At 37.6% G+C, this 18,652-nt stretch overlaps 1 protein-coding gene across 2 annotated transcripts in view; it reads left to right on the top strand.

Moving 5' to 3' along the window:
- The window catches only part of LOC126356254 (DNA replication licensing factor mcm5), a 79,968-nt gene extending 64,025 nt beyond the window's left edge, over nucleotides 1-15,943 (top strand). For both annotated transcript variants that reach the window (XM_050007091.1, XM_050007101.1), the window contains exons 8-17: nucleotides 1,803-1,996; nucleotides 5,616-5,756; nucleotides 5,853-6,029; nucleotides 6,128-6,243; nucleotides 11,464-11,592; nucleotides 11,970-12,112; nucleotides 12,189-12,316; nucleotides 12,430-12,535; nucleotides 15,650-15,703; nucleotides 15,795-15,943. In XM_050007091.1, coding sequence (XP_049863048.1) covers nucleotides 1,803-1,996; nucleotides 5,616-5,756; nucleotides 5,853-6,029; nucleotides 6,128-6,243; nucleotides 11,464-11,592; nucleotides 11,970-12,112; nucleotides 12,189-12,316; nucleotides 12,430-12,531 — 1,130 coding nt within the window. In that variant the 3' untranslated portion in view covers nucleotides 12,532-12,535; nucleotides 15,650-15,703; nucleotides 15,795-15,943. The remainder of the gene's footprint in view (nucleotides 1-1,802; nucleotides 1,997-5,615; nucleotides 5,757-5,852; nucleotides 6,030-6,127; nucleotides 6,244-11,463; nucleotides 11,593-11,969; nucleotides 12,113-12,188; nucleotides 12,317-12,429; nucleotides 12,536-15,649; nucleotides 15,704-15,794) is intronic.
- The last annotated feature ends 2,709 nt before the right edge of the window (nucleotides 15,944-18,652 follow it).

Here is an 18,652-nt window from a genome sequence, read left to right as displayed (position 1 = left end):
GAAGTAAGTGTGATTTCAGGTGTGTCGTAGGACCTTTGCTATTCACAATATACATAAATGACCTTGTGGATGACATTGGAAGTACACTGAGGCTTTTTGCGGATGATACTGTGGTATATCGAGGGGTTGTAACAATGGAAAATTGTACTGAAATGCAGGAGGATCTGCAGCGAATTGACGCATGGTGCAGGAAATGGCAATTGAATCTCAATGTAGAGAAGTATAATGTGCTGCGAATACATAGAAAGAAAGATCCCATATCATTTAGCTACAATATAGCAGGGCAGCAACTGGAAGCAGTTAATTCCATAAATTATCTGGGAGTACGCATTAGGAGTGATTTAAAATGGAATGATCATATAAAGTTGATTGTCGGTAAAGCAGATACCAGACTGAGATTCATTGGAAGAGTTCTAAGGAAAAAAAATCTGAAAACAAAGGAAGTAGGTTACAGTATGCTTGTTCGCCCACTGCTTGAATACTGCTCAGCAGTGTGGGATCCGTGCCAGATGGGGTTGGTAGAAGAGATAAAGAAGATCCAACGGAGTGCAGCGTGCTTCGTTACAGGATCATTTAGTAATCGCAAAAGTGTTACAGAGATGATAGATAAACTCCAGTGTAAGACTCTGCAGGAGAGACGCTCAGTAGCTTGGTACAGGTTTTTGTTGAAGTTTCGTGAACATACCTTCACCGAGGAGTCAAGCAGTAATTTGCTCCCTCCTACGTATGTCTCGCAAAGAGATCATGAGGATAAAATCAGAGAGGTTAGAGCCCACACAGAGGCATACCGAAAATCCTTCTTTCCACGAACAATACGAGACTGGAATAGAAGGGAGAACAGATAGAGGTACTTAAGGTACCCTCTGCCACACACCATCAGGTGGCTTTGCGGAGCATGGATGTAGATGTAGAAGGTAATTTTGCAGCAGGTCAGTGCTCGACTCTATGTTGCAAAACCCCTCAAAATACATTGAAAGGGGAGGCCCAACCCCCCCCCCCCCCCCCCCCATGTTCTCCATACATTGCTTTCTCTGACTACCAACTTCTTCGATAAGTGGCGTACAGTCTGCCTGGCCAGCACTTCCAATCATATGAACAAGTGCAAAATTGATTCGATCCATGGATCTCCACAAAAGACTCCCAGTTCTTCCGCCACGGGATTCGTATGCTATCCAAAAGATGGGAGAACATAGTGGCCAGCGATGGGCAATACTGTGAATCATAATTTTTTTTTTTGTATGTTTGGCGCAATAAAGCCCCAGACTTCGAGAAAAAAACGGCGGAAGCAAAGTTGCAGACCTTTTGTGTGCGTGCGTGCCTGTGCCTTTTAAAGTATGCTGATGAGCATAAATAACAGCAAAATCTGTGCACTCTGCAAAGTTTCAAAGAAAGTTACAGTTCTGGTGTATAGCATTTTGATGGATGAAGATAATTATAAATTGTTGGAAACATTCATTTCAGATTATACTGTGGTACTTTGTTTTTGTGAAACGTGTAATAGACAGTGACTAAGAAATTTTTCATCAGATCATGTTTCCCATATGTGATAGTTCCAAAAATAATTTGGAAAGTAAGAAGTAATTATAGGCAAAAGCTTCAAACCAGTTAGTGAAGGGTGTACAGAAGCTTCACGTGATAGATACAGATGTAAATGTTTAGTGGTTAGCAGTGAAGGATTAAATAACATTTCATGCATCTCAAGTTGGCCTATTTATGTAACTTCTCTTCCTCTTTGATTTTTGAAAATATAGTTTCAACTGATTTTTCGTATTCTTGCAAAAAATTACCTTTCTTCTCAACAGGTTCAAGAAAGCGGATGCCTGATGGTTTGACCCGGCGTGGAGATATCAATATACTATTGTTGGGTGATCCTGGTACTGCTAAATCTCAGTTGCTGAAGTTTGTGGAACGTGTCTCTCCTATTGCTGTTTACACATCAGGAAAAGGGTCCTCTGCTGCTGGGCTCACAGCATCTGTAATCAGGGATCCTTCCTCAGTGAGTGCAGTCAAATATTTTGTTTCAGTTCTGATAGTTAAATATTGAACACTGAAGATACCATATCAAATTGTTCAATTTCAGAACATTTTCCTGCTTGACAATCATGGATTTTGAAGACCTTTAATGTGAACATTTGCACATTCTCCGGTGAACATTGATAAAGGGTAATGTTCATTGAAGCAATACTGGCTGAGATACACTCACTCACTTTACAGACTGAGATACACTCACTCACTTTACAGACTGAGATACAGTCACTTATTTGACGCTACATGCGCCTGCACAGAGCAAGTGCAAATTAGTGTCGACTTTGAGCTGGCAGGGTGTACACGACCCAGGACAACTGGGAGATCCGGGAAAAACATGGGAATTTTTTAAAATTCCGAGGAATTTTTCGTTGTTTTAGTTTTCAGTTAAATTTTTGTAATTTTGACTGGTAAGACTCAATACTCTAACAAAGGATATTACTGTATTCCTCTACTGCAGAATAATACTGCAACAATAAAGTGTGAATGAGAGAAGAAAAAAAATAAAAAAAAAAAACAAGAAAAAAAACATAAATTGCAAGGAAATGTGCCATATACTACAACAAAACACAGTGCTCGTAGAAGTGTTTGCCAACAGCAAAATCTGTCAAAGGCTTTAGGAAGATGCTTCATAACAACAAATTGCCTCTGATGAGCGTGACGTCACAACTGTTTACATTAGATTCATTTTAGCAGTTACAAGCGGGCTCATGCGCATGCGCAGTTGAATGGCATATGAGTAGTACTTTTTCGCGTTTCTGACTACAGAAATGTGGCTGTTGGCTGTGTAGGCAGCCACAGCAAGCAGCTGGATGCAACCCAAGCTGCCAGATTCACACATTTCCATGGGGCCCGAATCTACGAGGGAAAAGGGGGGGGGGGGGCAAATTTATATTCTTGAGGAGAATAAACATTGTTTCACAAAGCGCCTAGCTTCCAGCGCACGTTGGTCTATTAATTACTGATATGATTTTGATGCTCATCCCTGTTGGTTTTTGAACACACACTGTAAGTTAATTTTGGTCCTAATTTGCCTTGTGGTTCTTAGATATACAGTTGTGGAAACAGTAAACCAATCGTACTTTTTACTGGAATTTTCATATATGGATGTGTTACTGTATTCACTGATGGGGAGCTGACTTCAACTTTTTTGCACCCCAAAATGATAATGTGCGGTGTGCACACAGTTCTATCATGAAACTGGACTGATCAGTGTTATAAAGAGTAGTTGCGGAGATAACAGCAAGTTTCATTTTTACGTCACCTATGAATTTCTCTATGCCATTATCTATCACTGGCAGCTGCTCCACACGTTTACGTGACATAAACTTGGTAATTTGTGACGTCCTATTCTGCACAATTTCTTGAACCTGCTTAGCCAGGTCAACGAAGCCTGGAAATAGCAGTGTTCATGTCAGATAAAATTCGGAGGGCCCAGTCTTGTAGATTTCCATTGGTAACAGTGTATAGCCTCTCACGAGCGGTTGTAAATCTTGCGGACAGTTTTTCGTTCAGATGGTTTTGGTTTTCCATTTGGCGCATATTTCTTTCTTCATGTAATTCATTTTCCATTTGTACAGGTCAGTTCACGCTCCGATTTTATGAAACAAAAACTCCTTTGCACACTGTGTAACTTAAGTTTTCCCTCCAATGTTTAACCAATATTTCACTGCCTTTTCTTTGTCGCTGAAAGCTGTGGAAGTAATTTTTTTTTAAAAAAAGCTTGATAGGTATTCTTCTTCAGAACTGATATCATCCAAACCACAATTCTTCGAATCATCACAGTTATTACCTATTTCTTCTAACGTATCCACAGTTTCAAACAAAATGTCTATATCATTCAAATGAATGTCAAGAAATGACTCATTTGTACGTCTGCTGGAGTAGTAGGTGATTTCGACTGTAAACCACATTCTTCATATTTCATCATTGCTTAATTGAGAGCGTTAATTGGATTCCACACTACTGTAAAACTAGAAGAAGAAAAACGGTACTATTAGCAGGCATTCCTTACGAAAGCACAATCAATATTAATTCAACTTTATCTGTAATGTCAGTACTTAACCAGTACTGTAAAAAGCAACCGATAATTGGAAATAGATGTTACTTGAATGGCTAATTCGAGATAATAGTAACTACATACTGTAGTGTCAGAGAAACTATCAATGAAAGATAACCTGAAACAACCTTTACAAATTACTATCTGGTTGTGTCACGTTTCCTATTTAAAAATGTACCACCAACCTTGGCTGTATGTGTGCCTAGTTATGCATGTGCAGTTACTACAGTGCCAGTAAGGGTGTACATTTCTGCCTGGCACACTATGAATTTGGCAGTTTTCAGCCTTTTTAAAAATACTTTAAGTGCCTCTTAGCAGTTAAAATTTTGACAGTGCATTTTGTTCGTTGTCTTCTTCCTATGTAAAAAAATATCAGTGTAAGTTTTGATATGACTTATTGGAACATTCCCTTTTAAGACCACAAATTCATTTGATTTTAGTGGCATGTTCCAGCTACCACGGTGTACAGGTAGAAATAAATAGGATGTGACACTTGAGACATGTTGAAATGGCAGTTATTGAAATAATTGATCACACAGTAGAAAATCAACTGTAATTCGGCAACAGAGGGAAAGCAACTGATGAAATACCTGTACTATTCATTATAGATTATGTGAAAGAACTTGCTCACCTTCAGAAGCAATTTCTGTGTTATACAGATGGCCATGTGATTCAGGAATGTCCACTTATTTTTCAGTGTACAAATACAAACAAAATAGCAACAAATTTTATAATCTCCATCCACCTCCACTCCACCTTCCCTAGAAATCAGCACTTTGATAAACAACACGATGCAGTCAGTTTGTTTGATAGGACTTAATAGTGACGTTTTCTGTGATGTCATAATATGTGATCTACATGCAAAAATCTGTACTTGAAATTATTGACGAACAACTATAACCTACATTAGTCTACAAACTGTTTAACATTTCTTTCTTAAAAGCTGACTTTTTTCTTGAAGTGAGGTTCTTTAAAACCAAATTCCAGTAACACTGGCAATTTCACCGTGGCCGATGGAAATCCATTTCAGGCAGGAATTTCTTAAAAAGCAGGTTCTTTAATACAGGGTTTTTAGTGTACTGTCTCATGCATGCAACTCACAACGTTATAACAACAGTAAAAACCAAAGATATGAGAGCTCATTTAGTGGTTTAATGATAACTGTTTTTCCTGTGCATCATTTGTGAACAGGAAAGAGTGGAAACGGTGGATCAAGAAGCACCCTTCACCACAGGCTACTAAGTGTGTTGCAGAGTATACATGTAGATACTTCTGCTTCCTCTCTGTCACCCCCCTTCCTGCCCCCCCCCCCCCCCCCCCAATCAAATACCTTTCATTCTCTCGGGATGTGGTCTCTGAACCCAACTAAGCAATGAACTAATGCTGTCTACAATTTGTCTATAATCTATTTATCATGTTTCTGTTCTTAAAACATAAGTCGTATTGAATAGGTGAGTAGAAAAACTTAAATTGTAGGTTGGAGTGATCTTGTTGCCATTCAGTATATCTGTATTTTCTTTACAATTTCTAGAGAAACTTTGTCATGGAAGGAGGTGCTATGGTCCTCGCTGATGGTGGTGTTGTTTGTATCGATGAATTTGACAAAATGAGAGAAGATGATCGTGTGGCAATTCACGAGGCCATGGAACAGCAAACCATCTCTATTGCAAAGGTAGCTGCTGATGAGCAATTATAACTGAGAACATGTGTAATGTTCATACACATTAGAAGTTTATTTCATTTGAAAGGTTTAATGGAATTGTTTCAGGCTGGAATTACCACCACATTAAATTCTAGGTGTTCGGTACTTGCAGCTGCGAACTCCATTTTTGGGAGATGGGATGAAACCAAAGGGGAAGAAAATATAGATTTCATGCCTACTATTCTGTCAAGATTCGATATGATCTTCATTGTGAAAGATGAGCACAATGAAGCAAGAGATCAGGTCTGTAGTTAGACGGCTATATGTTTTTATTGCAGATTAAAACAATTTTTTAGGAATATTTCTCTAATATTAGTGATTATAACACATTTTATTTGCAGACTGTTGCTAAGCACATAATGAATGTGCACATGAACGCAGGTCAAACATCTGAGGACAACACAGATGGAGAAATACCTTTGGCACTTATGAAGAAATTTATCAATTACTGTCGCCTGTAAGTATTGATATTCACCATTCACAAAGTAATATCTGCTTACTGACATAAATTATGGCAATGGCTTCACAGATAAGTTAACTAAAAAGACTTTTTTCTCATCATTGTTGTCAAAAATACTTCAGTTTCATCATTCACTAACTGATCATGCACCTGTACAGATTATTCAACAGCAAAATGTGGAGTCACCTATCTGGCAATTGCCATTATTACTATCCTACTCACTCCCACCCTATCCACAATTAGGGCTGCTAAATCCTCTAATCTGCTTGCTGCCCTCTGTTGCCAGTTGTTAACCTCATGTCAGCATAAATGTGGTCATTGAGTGATGTACATCATCCTTAGAAAATAACTAGCTTTCTATAGTGGCATCTTTTTGTGTATCATTTCTTACTCTTAATTCACACAGCATCGCTTGATCTCGTTCGATTTAATTCCATTACTCTTGCTTCACTTTGTTGATATTTTTATTATTAAGACCTTGTCCAATCCATTCATCTTCTCTTTTGAGCATGACTGGCACAATAACGTTTTTTCACAGAAATGACTTTTTATTTGGCCCTCTGCTCCTTTTTCACTTTTTCCTAGTACTATTTTTACCCGTGACAGTTTTCACTACTGATAGTGATACTCACTATAAACAAATTGTTCATTTGGGAGCCCCCTGACAACTCCTGAATTTGGTGCTCAAAGTGCCCCCCCCCCCCCCCCCTCAATAAGTGTGATATGTCTTTTATAAAAATATTAAAATTGCGATATCTCTGGTGCGCTTATCAGCTTGGTGCCCCAAACTGAGGCCTGTGTCACTTGAGAGATTTAAACTGACCCAGCTTCCAAGTGCTTTACTGTCTATGAGAGAATTTCCGTGTCATCAGATTACTTCAAAAGTTTTGCTGCTTTTTCAGTGTACAGATTGATAAAATTTTGGAATGAATACAAACCTATCTATCACTCGTCAACTCAACTACTGCGCCTCTTACATGTTCTTGTACTCATAAAACAGCAGTTTGTTTTGTATATAAGTTGTAAATAAACATCTGCACCTATATTTTTCCCCTGCTATCTTCAGAATTTTTAAGAGTCTAGTCAATTGGTATTGTCAGAAGTTCTAAATCTATTAATGCTATAAACATAGATATAAGTTTCTTCAACCTATGTTCTAAGATTAATTATAGGATCAGTATCTCCAGAACACAGATGATTTGCCCTGAGGTAGGCCTCTACCAATGCTTCCATTCTGCTGTGAAGAATAAGGTATTTTGCAGCCATGGCCAGTAAAACTGGTAGTTCTGTAACATTCACACATGTCAGCTTCCAACAGTGCTTACCACCAATGTACAATGTCTTGTAGAACAGCTGCAAATAGAATTCCATGAATTGGGCCAATGAAATACACTACTCAAGATTTCAAGTAATGTGGATTTCTTCCACATTTCTTATCACTAATAACATTACAGTGAGCAGATAAAGTTTAACATCAAACATTTCATGCAAGAAGGTACCATCACTTACTATATGTGGATGTTCCATTAACATGCTACTCTCACCATGAAGTCAGCCCCTTTTGAACACTGCGGCAATGTTGTATAGAAAAGGTGCACATGCTCTAGTATTTGGTAAAGGCACAGAAATGAATAAGTATCTCTGTAGTAAAAGTTACAATACTCGTTCATAGTATCTCATAGCCCCAAATAGAATCATTAAAAGAAGTTTGTACAAAATCATCTACTTTATCAAAGTTAACATGTTGATTCACACACAGAACTCTATTTCTATACAGTGTTAAAATACGGACTATCTCAAGCACGTTTTACATGGTTGAAATCTGATACCAGACTATCACGGAACTGTGGGCATAATTATAGGTTACTGCATACTTTTACATGTTACACACTTGTTTATAACCATTGTGCAGATATTAGCAAATTCTTAATTAATAGTTTAATTTCTTAGTGAAGGGCGCATTTGGCCTACATAGAACAGTAAAAGTATGGTGATTAAAGTTGGAATATAACAAGCACAGTGGCTAAATTTGAAATGGAAAATCTGGGTATGTTTGAACTTCAGCGGTAATTATCTGTTAACCTAATTCAAGTGAAATCAAAATACGTTATTATAATGTTTGTAAGTTTGTCTTTCAGGTGAGTGGTGACATTGTTATCAAATCTATTAGCCCTAAATGTTTTCTCATTACTTACTATAGTAGAATTTTCAGTTAGGCATGACTTATGTACACATGGTTTTAAACAAAACTGTTTAAATATTTGCAGTCAGCTGATCTAAGACTACAGTTGCAGCAACAAAATGGAATTTAGTCGGGTTTGAACAATAATTGGATTGATTTGTGCCTACACTAAATATACATTTTAAAGAAAATCAGAATCAAATAACAATTATACTTTTTTTTACAGTCTTCTTGAAGTCTGAGGATATCTCCCCTGTGGCATGTATCTTGCATATCAAGTGAAATACTTTTAATTTTTGGCTTACCCAAGAAACTCAATTCCGAGGGATTGTCATCTACTCGAGGGGTCATGTTTTGATTTAGGTCTGTCAGTTCTCTGTCCTATTCTTCTTGCAGTGTCATTTATCCCATCCTTGCTTCATTTGCTTAATCAGCTCCTACTGAACTGTTTTAAAAGTTCATTTCCCTTGTGTAGCCCTTCTGTTTATTCCTCTCATCTCTCAGCTATGGCTTATTTGTTTAATACTGGCACAGAGTATGAAGCTTGGTATTCACACTAATGCTTTTCTCTTCTCCAAAGATTTCTCTAACTTTGCTATACGAGGTGTGATCAAAAAGATATGGGAATATTTGTTTTTCTTAAAGAATCTTTATTCATTAACACGGACTTTGTCCCCTAAAATGCAATCACCGTCAGATATAATACACTTTTAGCTGTGCCCTTTCCATTCTCAGAAGCACTTCGGGAAATCGCTTGTTTTATGGTGTACAATTCCTTCAGTGATTCTGTTTTTATCTCATCAATAGTGGCTAAATGACACCTGGCTCTCTCAAGCTTTGGGAATAGAAAGATGTTAACCTAACATAACCTAGAATCACCGAGGTGTGAGAGGAGCATTATCCTGGTGATGCTATTTCCAATGAGTGGTTTTGCCCCAATTCTGGTCTTTTCTTCAGATTGCTTCGTGCAAGTAGCACATAACTCGCAGGTAGTATTCCTTATTGACCATATGTCCATAAGGCAGGAACTCATGATGCACTATTGTATTGTAATCGAAGAAAACATTGAGAACAACCTTCACATGTGATCGAAAGTGTCAAATTTTTTTCAGTCTTGACTTTTCAGGCAGTTGCCATTGGGACAGTTGGGCCTTGGTTTCAACATTATGCCAGTGTAACCATGTTTCATCACCTGTTTAACCTTCTTCAGAAGTTCTGGATTGTTGTTGACTTCATTCCACCAATTTCTGAGCGATGTCTGTGCAACATCATTTTTGGTCGAAATTCGACAATTTCAGAATAAGCTTTTCTGCTACTCGTTAACATGCCCAAACCATCTGAAAAAAATTGCTTAGTGTGAACCGAAGGTTATGTTGACATCATCAGCAACTCCTCTGATGATGATCTGGTTATTTTCCAGAACCATTTTCCTTACTTCTTCCACATAGTCGTCAGTAATTGATGTGCTAAGGCATCCAGGTTGGTTGTCATCTTCAGCATCTTCTTGACTCTCTTTGAAACATTTAAACCACTCATAAACTCTTGACTTAGTCATAGTAGATTCACCAAAAGCCACAGTCAACATTTCAAGCAAAATTTTTTTTCCCTCGGATACTGAGTCATATATGCACAAAGTTTGGTTGAAATTGTTCAGCGTATTTCAGAACAGTTGCATTAATCAATTTTTATACTTTTAAGGGAATACTGAAATACAAACTAATATAAGCAGACTACCTGTTCGTTTGACTGTAAATTGAACGTTAGTGGAAGGTCTATGGCTATTGGAGAACAAACACTTTATGTACAAATACAAAATGCTGTGTGAAAGTAGATTTGAAATTGTAAAGCATGACACATTTCTTGCTTCAGCATCTTTTACCAGATGAAAGCAGGTACAGAATAGGAAAGTGTTTTCATCAGTGGAAGTTCAACCATATTGTGAAATACACATCCATTTGGTAAATGAAGGAAATGGATGAAGAACGGCTGCAAAGTGCACTCAGTGCTAAGTTTCAAGAATTCATATTATGTTAAAGACATCATATAAGCTGCAGTTGGGGTTACAGGGTGCAAAGAGTTGCAGATCATGGCTTACACCAGAGTATCCAATGCCTGTCAGTTCTCAAAGATAGTGCTTCAGTCCTTTTGGCAAGTGATAAAGAAATTGGAGACAACTGGCTATGTTCATGATGTTTTAATGATACAGTCTAAGGAAATGTTTGTAAAATTGAGCCTAGAAAACTGGCATTCAAGTTGTGAAACACATAAACCAGAGATATCATATCTGTGATGACCTTTACATTAGTGGCAGCTTATCTTCCCTTTACTATGTTACAGATTAGTTTTTCTCAGATACAGAATCATTGAACTTTTCTGTATGTACTTGTAAAAACAAAACCGTTTAGAAAGCAATGGATCTGAATGGTGTCGTACTTTGGTTATTAAGTAATGTCTTTGTAGAAACAATGTAAAACATCCCTCTTTTGTATTTATAAATTTACATATTGCAGATTAGTTCATTGGTTCTACAATAAACTGTATTGCTACATCGTTGTGTATATTTGTTTGATATATTCAATGCACTGCCATTCTCCCTTTGCATTATGTTCTAAAAACAGAATTGTGTGTAACTATGAAATTGAAAAAGGGGTCGAAACAGTTTCAAACAATGGAAACTCCAGGTAGGAATATAAACAATGTAGGAAAAGATAATCGCTACTTACTTGAAGAAAGATGCATCAAGTTGCTGACAGGTATGATCAAAAGGCCGTCATATATAGCTTGTGGCCACAGTCTTCATCACTACAAACACACACGCACAGGCACAACAAACCACCATCTCGAGCATCTTGGGCTGAGATGCTGGAGTTGGCGGTCGTGTGTGCCTGGGTCAAAATAGTTGATCTTTTAGCTGGTTTACATCAAGACAAATGAAAAATGTCATTTGGCACAAGTCCTGAACAACTCAAATTTCTAAAGATATTGTCCACACCTGCAGAATTCTGTGTAAAATCTGCCTGCTTTTCTGTTGGCAGGCACTGTGGACCTCGTCTTTCAGAAGCTGCTGGTGAGAAATTAAGAAATCGTTACGTACTGATGCGAAGTGGAACTCGTGAACATGAGATTGAAACAGAGAAGAGACTGTCCATTCCTATTACTGTAAGGTAAAATAAATCAGTACTGTAATTTAATATAGACACCTTGCTTCACTTTTGATCATCAGGAAATCATTCACTACATTGACAGTGTCTTGGTAAATATTAATTCGCCAAATTGTCTACATGTGAATGTAAGTGTATTTATCTCTCTCTCTCTCTCTCTCTCTCTCTCTCTCTCTCTCTGCCTGCCTATTCCTAAGAGATTATTTATGGTGTGCTTAGCTCTGTGTGTCCTTGAAATGTGGTTTAAAATGTAATTTGTTAAATTTATCACATACATTTTAAGGGTCCCTGTACAGTTTGTGTTGTATGATCCTCAGTCTGAAAATGATTTGAATTGAGCCCACAGATATTAGAATAATTTTGATAATATAATGTTGCAGGCAGCTTGAGGCAGTTATAAGAATTTCTGAGTCTCTAGCAAAAATGCAGTTACAGCCATTTGCAACAGAAGCACATGTTGATGAAGCATTAAGGCTTTTTCAAGTATCAACACTGGATGCAGCAATGTCAGGAAGTTTGGCAGGTTTGTATAACCTGAATACAATTTCACATTTGTGTGTACTGAATGCCAACATCAGAAAGAGAGTTGTTTTTTGCAGGTGCTGAAGGTTTCACCACTGAAGAGGATTATGAGATGTTGGGGCGAATTGAGAAGCAACTGAAGAAGAGATTTGCAATTGGTTCACAAGTTTCAGAACACACAATTGTTCAGGATTTTCTCAGGCAGGTATGTTTAAGGCATCAGACAAATTTGTTTCTAAATGATTTAAAACGGCGTGTTTCTTTCTCCGCTTCAGCAGTTCCAATTCCATTACACAGGTTCTTGTTCTCAATTTACAGAAGTACCCAGAGAGAGCAGTGTTCAAGGTCATTCACACTATGATTCGCAGAGGAGAATTGCAGCACAGGATGCAAAGGAAAATGCTTTACAGATTAATGTGAAAAGGTATTAATTTTTGACAAAATTACTGATTATCCCTCTGAATATAGAACCATGAGACTTTTAATTTGCATAATGACCTAGTCATCTAAAAGATCTGAATGGAAAGTAATGAAACCTCTCTGCACTCCTGGTGGCCAGTGTGCTTGCTTTACATTGGATTGTTGAAGGATTGCAGCTGCAAAATGCACCCATGGTGGATTGTTTCTAAGCTCCCATTTGCAAAAGGTCGATGACAAACTAGACCCCTTTCATAGTGCGTGGTAAAAGTTTGGAAGATAGCATCTTCGTGAAATTGCTGTCACCAAATGTTTTTCACAACTATGCAGATCAACAATTGAGTCAGATCCTATGTGGCAGCAGGCCTTGGGAGATAAGTGCCTTTCTTCGAAATTGGAAGTTTTATGATGCCTCAAGATATTTGAATTCATTCTGGACACCCACCACTGAGCAAAATGGGAGGGCAACTAAGTACATCAGTACATGTGTAATTTTGAAAAAAGTTACTTTTGATGATGTGTTGGGATGATAGGCAGTGGATATGGTGAAGGCTGGTTTGCACTTAAGTTCCCAAGGGTCTGCAGCTGAAGAAAAATATATGCCTAGTTGGGTATAGTAGACACCCCAGAAGAATCCCTGTAAGTGGAGGAGGGTGGGGTGTCTTTCCCCTCGCATCCTTCTGCCTCATGACTGCCAATGGTCCAGAAAGTATGGCCTTGCTACTATGTTTGTCTGCCTTCTGTTCCAGTATTCACTATTTATGAATACCAATTTTATTTTATTTTTTACAAGCAGCATGGGTGCCAAAGTGGAAAATTGTCAGAAATGGATGCAGGTGTTACATCTCCATTCTAAGAATGAAACTGATAAAAAGAATCTGTCATTGGTGCAGTTTATACCGAATAAAACGAAATGTGTAGTACACAGTAGCAATATTACTTATTATTCAAAACTTACTGATAGCATGTACACATATATGTAGAATTTGACCAATAATATTCCAGAAGTACTAGTACACTGAGGAGTTTAGATGATTAAATATATTTGCTTCTGTCAAACTCACCAAGTTAGTCATAGTTGGAATACAGAAAAATATTTTTAAAACAGCACATGCTGTTCTGTTCTATAGCAAGTCACAATGCGCACAAGACTTGTTGCCATGTTCCCATTGTATGTCATTCTCAGTGGCAGGCAGTACCCAAAGAGTTAACTGCTGTGTGTGTGTGTGTGTGTGTGTGTGGACAGTATGATCACAATAACACATTGGGGTGCTTAAAGAACACAGTTTTGTGCTAAAGTAAAATAAGATTTTTTGGATAAGAGCTTTCCAAGTTGCCTACAAAGTGTGGCAATTGCCCTGGCAGATTGTTTTGTTACCCAAAAGCTCTATTGTCAAAGACTTTTGGTGCTCAATTTGTGACTGTACACCGTGCCAGTACTTCTGACGAAACAAGTTTAAATAATGTTTCAAGACATCTAAATTGAAACACACTTCCTGAAAGGTCACAGTTCTAGACATGTCTCTCTCTCTCTCTCTCTCTCTCTCTCTCTCTCTCTCTCTCTCTCTCTCTCTCTCTCTCTCTCTTTTTTTTACAAATGAAGCCCTGGGTACACACAACACATTGGTACAGGTGTACTCTTTAGTCTCAAGACTAGTTTGATGCATTTCTTCAAACTAGTCTGTCCTTTGCAAATCTCTTAATCTCTGCATAGCTACTGCAATTACAGGCGTTTGAAACTGTGTACTTCAGTCAAGCCTGTTTTCTGTAATAAAATATTGGTCTCCCTCCAAAAGTTTTACCTGCCAAACTTCCTAACACTTAAACTTGCATTCAACATCAATAAATTTGCCCTTTGGAGAATTGCTTAACCAGCCTTTTATATCTACTATTCTTTCAGCCCCCTCAGTCATATGGCTACCTATCATCTACAACTTGTTTTATTTTCTATTAAAAACAAAGATTCCATGACTTACCAAGCGGGAAAGCGCTTGTAGATAGTCACAATAAAAAAAGCACAGACACACACACAAAATTTCGAGCTTTCGCAACCGGCAGTTGCTTCGTCAGGAAAGAGGGAAGGTGAGGGAAAGATGAAAGGATGTGGGTTTTAAGGGAGAGGGTAAGGAGTCATTCCAATCTCGGGAGTGGAAAGACTTACCTTAGGGGGGGAAAAGGGTAGGTATACACTCGCGCATGCACGCACACGGTGTGTGTGTGTGTGTGTGTGTGTGTGTGTGTGTGTGTGTGTGTGTGTGTTTGTGCGCGCGCAGGTGTATACCTATCCTTTTTTCCCCTTAAGGTAAGTCTTTCTGCTCCCGGGATTGGAATGACTCCTTACCCTCTCCCTTAAAACCCACATCCTTTCATTTTTCTCTCGGCTTTCCTCTTTCCTGACGAAGCAACCGCCGGTTGCGAAAGCTCGAAATTTTGTGTGTGTGTTTGTGTTTTTTTTATTGTGCCTATCTACCGGCACTTTCCCGTTTGGTAAGTCATGGAATCTTTGTTTTTAATATATTTTTCCCGTGTGGAATGTTTCTTTCTATTTTATTTACATCATTGTTTTATTTTCTGATTTTTAATTTGACTACATTCTTATTTGGCTTCCCTCTGACAACCATGCCTCCATCCTTGCTACCTTCCCTGTTTTCCTTTCCCTGTTGCTTCATAACCTGGGTTGTGAGTAACTAAATCCACTTTCCCTTCTTCCCTTTCTTTCCCCTCTCTCCTCCCTGATGAAGGAACATTTATTCCGAAAGCTAGGAGCTTAAATTTTCGGTTGTTTTTTGTGTTTCTATCGGCTGTACTGAGCTGAGGTAAGTACTGGCCAGCCCCTCTATCTCTTTGTTAGAAACTGGTCTTTCACACCCTTTACTGTCTCTTATAGAATTAGTGTCATTGGCAAACACTTCTTCATGAACTTTAATTACTTTTCCAAGTTTCTCTTTGGTTTTCGTTATCGTGAGCTCAGTGCAGAAGTTTATATCAGGGATAGGCTTTATCCCTGGTTTACTCCCTTCCTTTCATACCATTTGACTTGTTTTCTCTCCCATGCAAGTGGATTCAACATGTTAAATGTATTTTGTTATATTGAATATTTCACATATATTCTGTTTTACAGGTGAGAGTTTTAACATCTGCGACTAATCCTACTTAATGGTGTATGCCTCTGGAGGTAAGAACACATGTAAAGCAGAAATGAGCAGCATCAAATTGCAGTAACTACCTGGTTCCCAATACTCATTCTGTTTTTTCTTCTGTTGCAGGTGTGAAAGACTTTGTAGATCCAAGAGTAATGTTGCAACATATTAAACTCCTCTATCACAAGAAACACAATTTTAAAAATTCTGGGAAAGAGGTCACTTTTGGCCCTGCACATAAATATAAATTGTTGCAAATAACAGTTTTAAAGAAAGATGTGTTTTATTAAATAAATTAATTACACTGTTTTAATAAGTCTAAATATTTTATGGCCTGGTGTAACATATCTGTAAAATGCCTTTACAAGTGTTATTGCATTGTTGCCACAGTCACATGCTCAGGTTTGACATCCATGGTAATATCTAACCATTTACTTACTTTGAATATAATAGAGGGAAACATTCCATGTTGGAAAAATATATCTAAAAACAAAGGTGATGTGACTTACCCAACGAAAGCGCTTGCAGGTCGATAGACACACACACCAACACACACACAAAATTCAAGCTTTTGTAACCAACAGTTGCTTCGTTAGGAAAGAGGGAAGGAGAGTGAATTCCCTCTCCTTCCCTCTTTCCTGACAAAGCAACCGTTGGTTGCGAAAGCTTGAATTTTGTGTTTGTGTGTCTATCGACCTGCCAACGCTTTCGTTGGATAAGTCATATCATCTTTGTTTTTAGATACATTAACTTACTTTGCACTTTTTGGTTACCTGTATGCAAATGTCAGTCTCCTTCCATGTATATTGTTGCAGTAAGTTACAAATAGCAGGTTACAATGTCTGTCATCAGCTAGTGAAATTCCATTGTTTAAGAGTAAAAGTTTCATGTGGGGTTGATTCTGATTGCAGCAAAGCACTAGACTGCCATGAATCAGTTTCATGTAATGTTAGCCACATACAAAATACATTAATAATCCAGTATATATCACATGTAGATTAAAAGAATACGAAACAATATTACTTGTAACAAAAATAAATCGATGATAACCCACTGAAATAATTCAAATCCATGCACCAGTGTGCTGATGAAGAGGTAAAAGAGCTCCACAAAGAGATGCAGAAATTAAGACGACAGTTGATCGCACTGTATGTTGACAGTGGATATTTTAATGCAAAAATGGGGAAAAAGAATCAAAGAATGAGTATTTATTGTACAATACAGAGAACAATATTTTCAAAAATTGACAATGTCCTGGGAGAAGATTGCGATCTGTTGTTGTAAAGCAGATTTTTTATTATCCATTTAGAGTGCTTTAATACATGTCCAACTTATCAGCATAATATACAAGCTAATACATCACAAGATTGTAAAACTGTTTTAGAATAGTTGTTATAACATTATTTGAGAATGGCACACTGTTAATAGAAAAGTGATTGTGCTAGGTGACAACCATGGCTGCACTTCAAACCTGAGCTTGGAAATAGGTATGAAAGCACGTGGCTTTGTGAAAAGCGCTGTCTGCCTGAACTAGGGAACACAGTCAAGTGGACCAAAGTGAAGTCTTTAAATGGCTGACATGGTTTCAATTCACAGTACGTCCTTTTTCTAAGTAAATTCACAGGTAAAAACGTAACATTTTTTCATATCACATTTTTAAGACTGTGTGAAATAAATCTTTGTTAATCAAGAAGTGAAGAACACGAATGCTGCAGATGGTTAAAAATATTGGTATTATAGATTGTGCGGTCATGAAATTCTTTGGTGGTGGGGGGAGACGTAAACTCGAGTAATATGAGTAAAGCCCTTTTGTTCTGTAAGCAACCAAAATAAAGTGGGACCCACCTAAATACCTCCATCTGATGAAAATGGGGGGGAAAAAATGCATAACAGGGAGTGAAGTTCTAAGAAAAGGTTGCTGACAATCTGCTGCCAGGAATCACTGCAGCAGCTCTGGTTGTTTAAGCTTGAAGGGTTGGGTTTAATTTCATCAGTTCTGATAATGTGGTCGTGGTGAACATCCATAACAATGGCCTAGCATGAACATCTGATTTTTATAGCAGAATCAGTACAGTTCTATTGGTAGCCTAATTCTCAGTCAAATTGTGTACTTTAACCACTGACTATGATAGAAGTTCAGCCATTCTGAATGTGTAATTAATGCAAAGTCTGACTAATTCATTCTCCCTCTCCCTCCCCCCTCTTCATGTAATATTCATTAATTAAAAATAAATTTATACTGCATTCCAGTGGAAATAAAAGTTCACACAGTCCCTCAAATCCTCATAAGAGGTCAAAGAAAAACCGGGAATCGCTGAAACTAATATCTTGTGGAAACATATATGTGCCTTCTGACCTATTTTTCTTTCAATAAAATTCATTTAACTTAAACATAAAATTCAGTATCTACTGTTCTGGTGTAACACATCTAAGAGAGTTAAGTCAGTCCAGAATATATACAATGCAGTTTCTGCAGTTTAAGACAGTTTCAACAGATCTAGCACGGCATCATTTGTATACTCTGTTCTGTCTGGCCAATTGTTTAGTTATTCCATTCATGTGGGTAATCAACCACCTGGTGCATTCTGCTGGGTGGCAGCTCAATATTAAATATGTAACAGATTTTTAAGAACAATTATCTTTCTCATCATTATAGGTCAATTTTCCTGGCTCAATATCCAAATAAGAGTTAAAAATTGCATAGTCACAAAATCAATTCACTCTTGAAGCTCAAGGTATAAAAGAATATTTTTGTAGATATGGTCACATCTGTTTGGTTCAATAAGAAGAGGGTATTTCCCAGAAGTATTTAAGGCCTCACTGATATTTCTGGACACCGAGAAGGGGAACATTCTTGATGTAAATAATTAATGTTGCATTTCCATACTTTCAGATATATGTTAAGAACTGAAAAAGTTCTTTACAAATGAGTAAGAGAATTTCTCAATGAAAGGTAATCACTGACCAAACACCTGTTTGAATAT

The sequence above is a fragment of the Schistocerca gregaria genome, chromosome 1 (genome assembly GCF_023897955.1).
Source record: "Schistocerca gregaria isolate iqSchGreg1 chromosome 1, iqSchGreg1.2, whole genome shotgun sequence".
Classification (NCBI taxonomy): Eukaryota; Metazoa; Arthropoda; class Insecta; order Orthoptera; family Acrididae; genus Schistocerca; species Schistocerca gregaria.
This window is presented reverse-complemented; position numbering and strand designations above follow the sequence as displayed.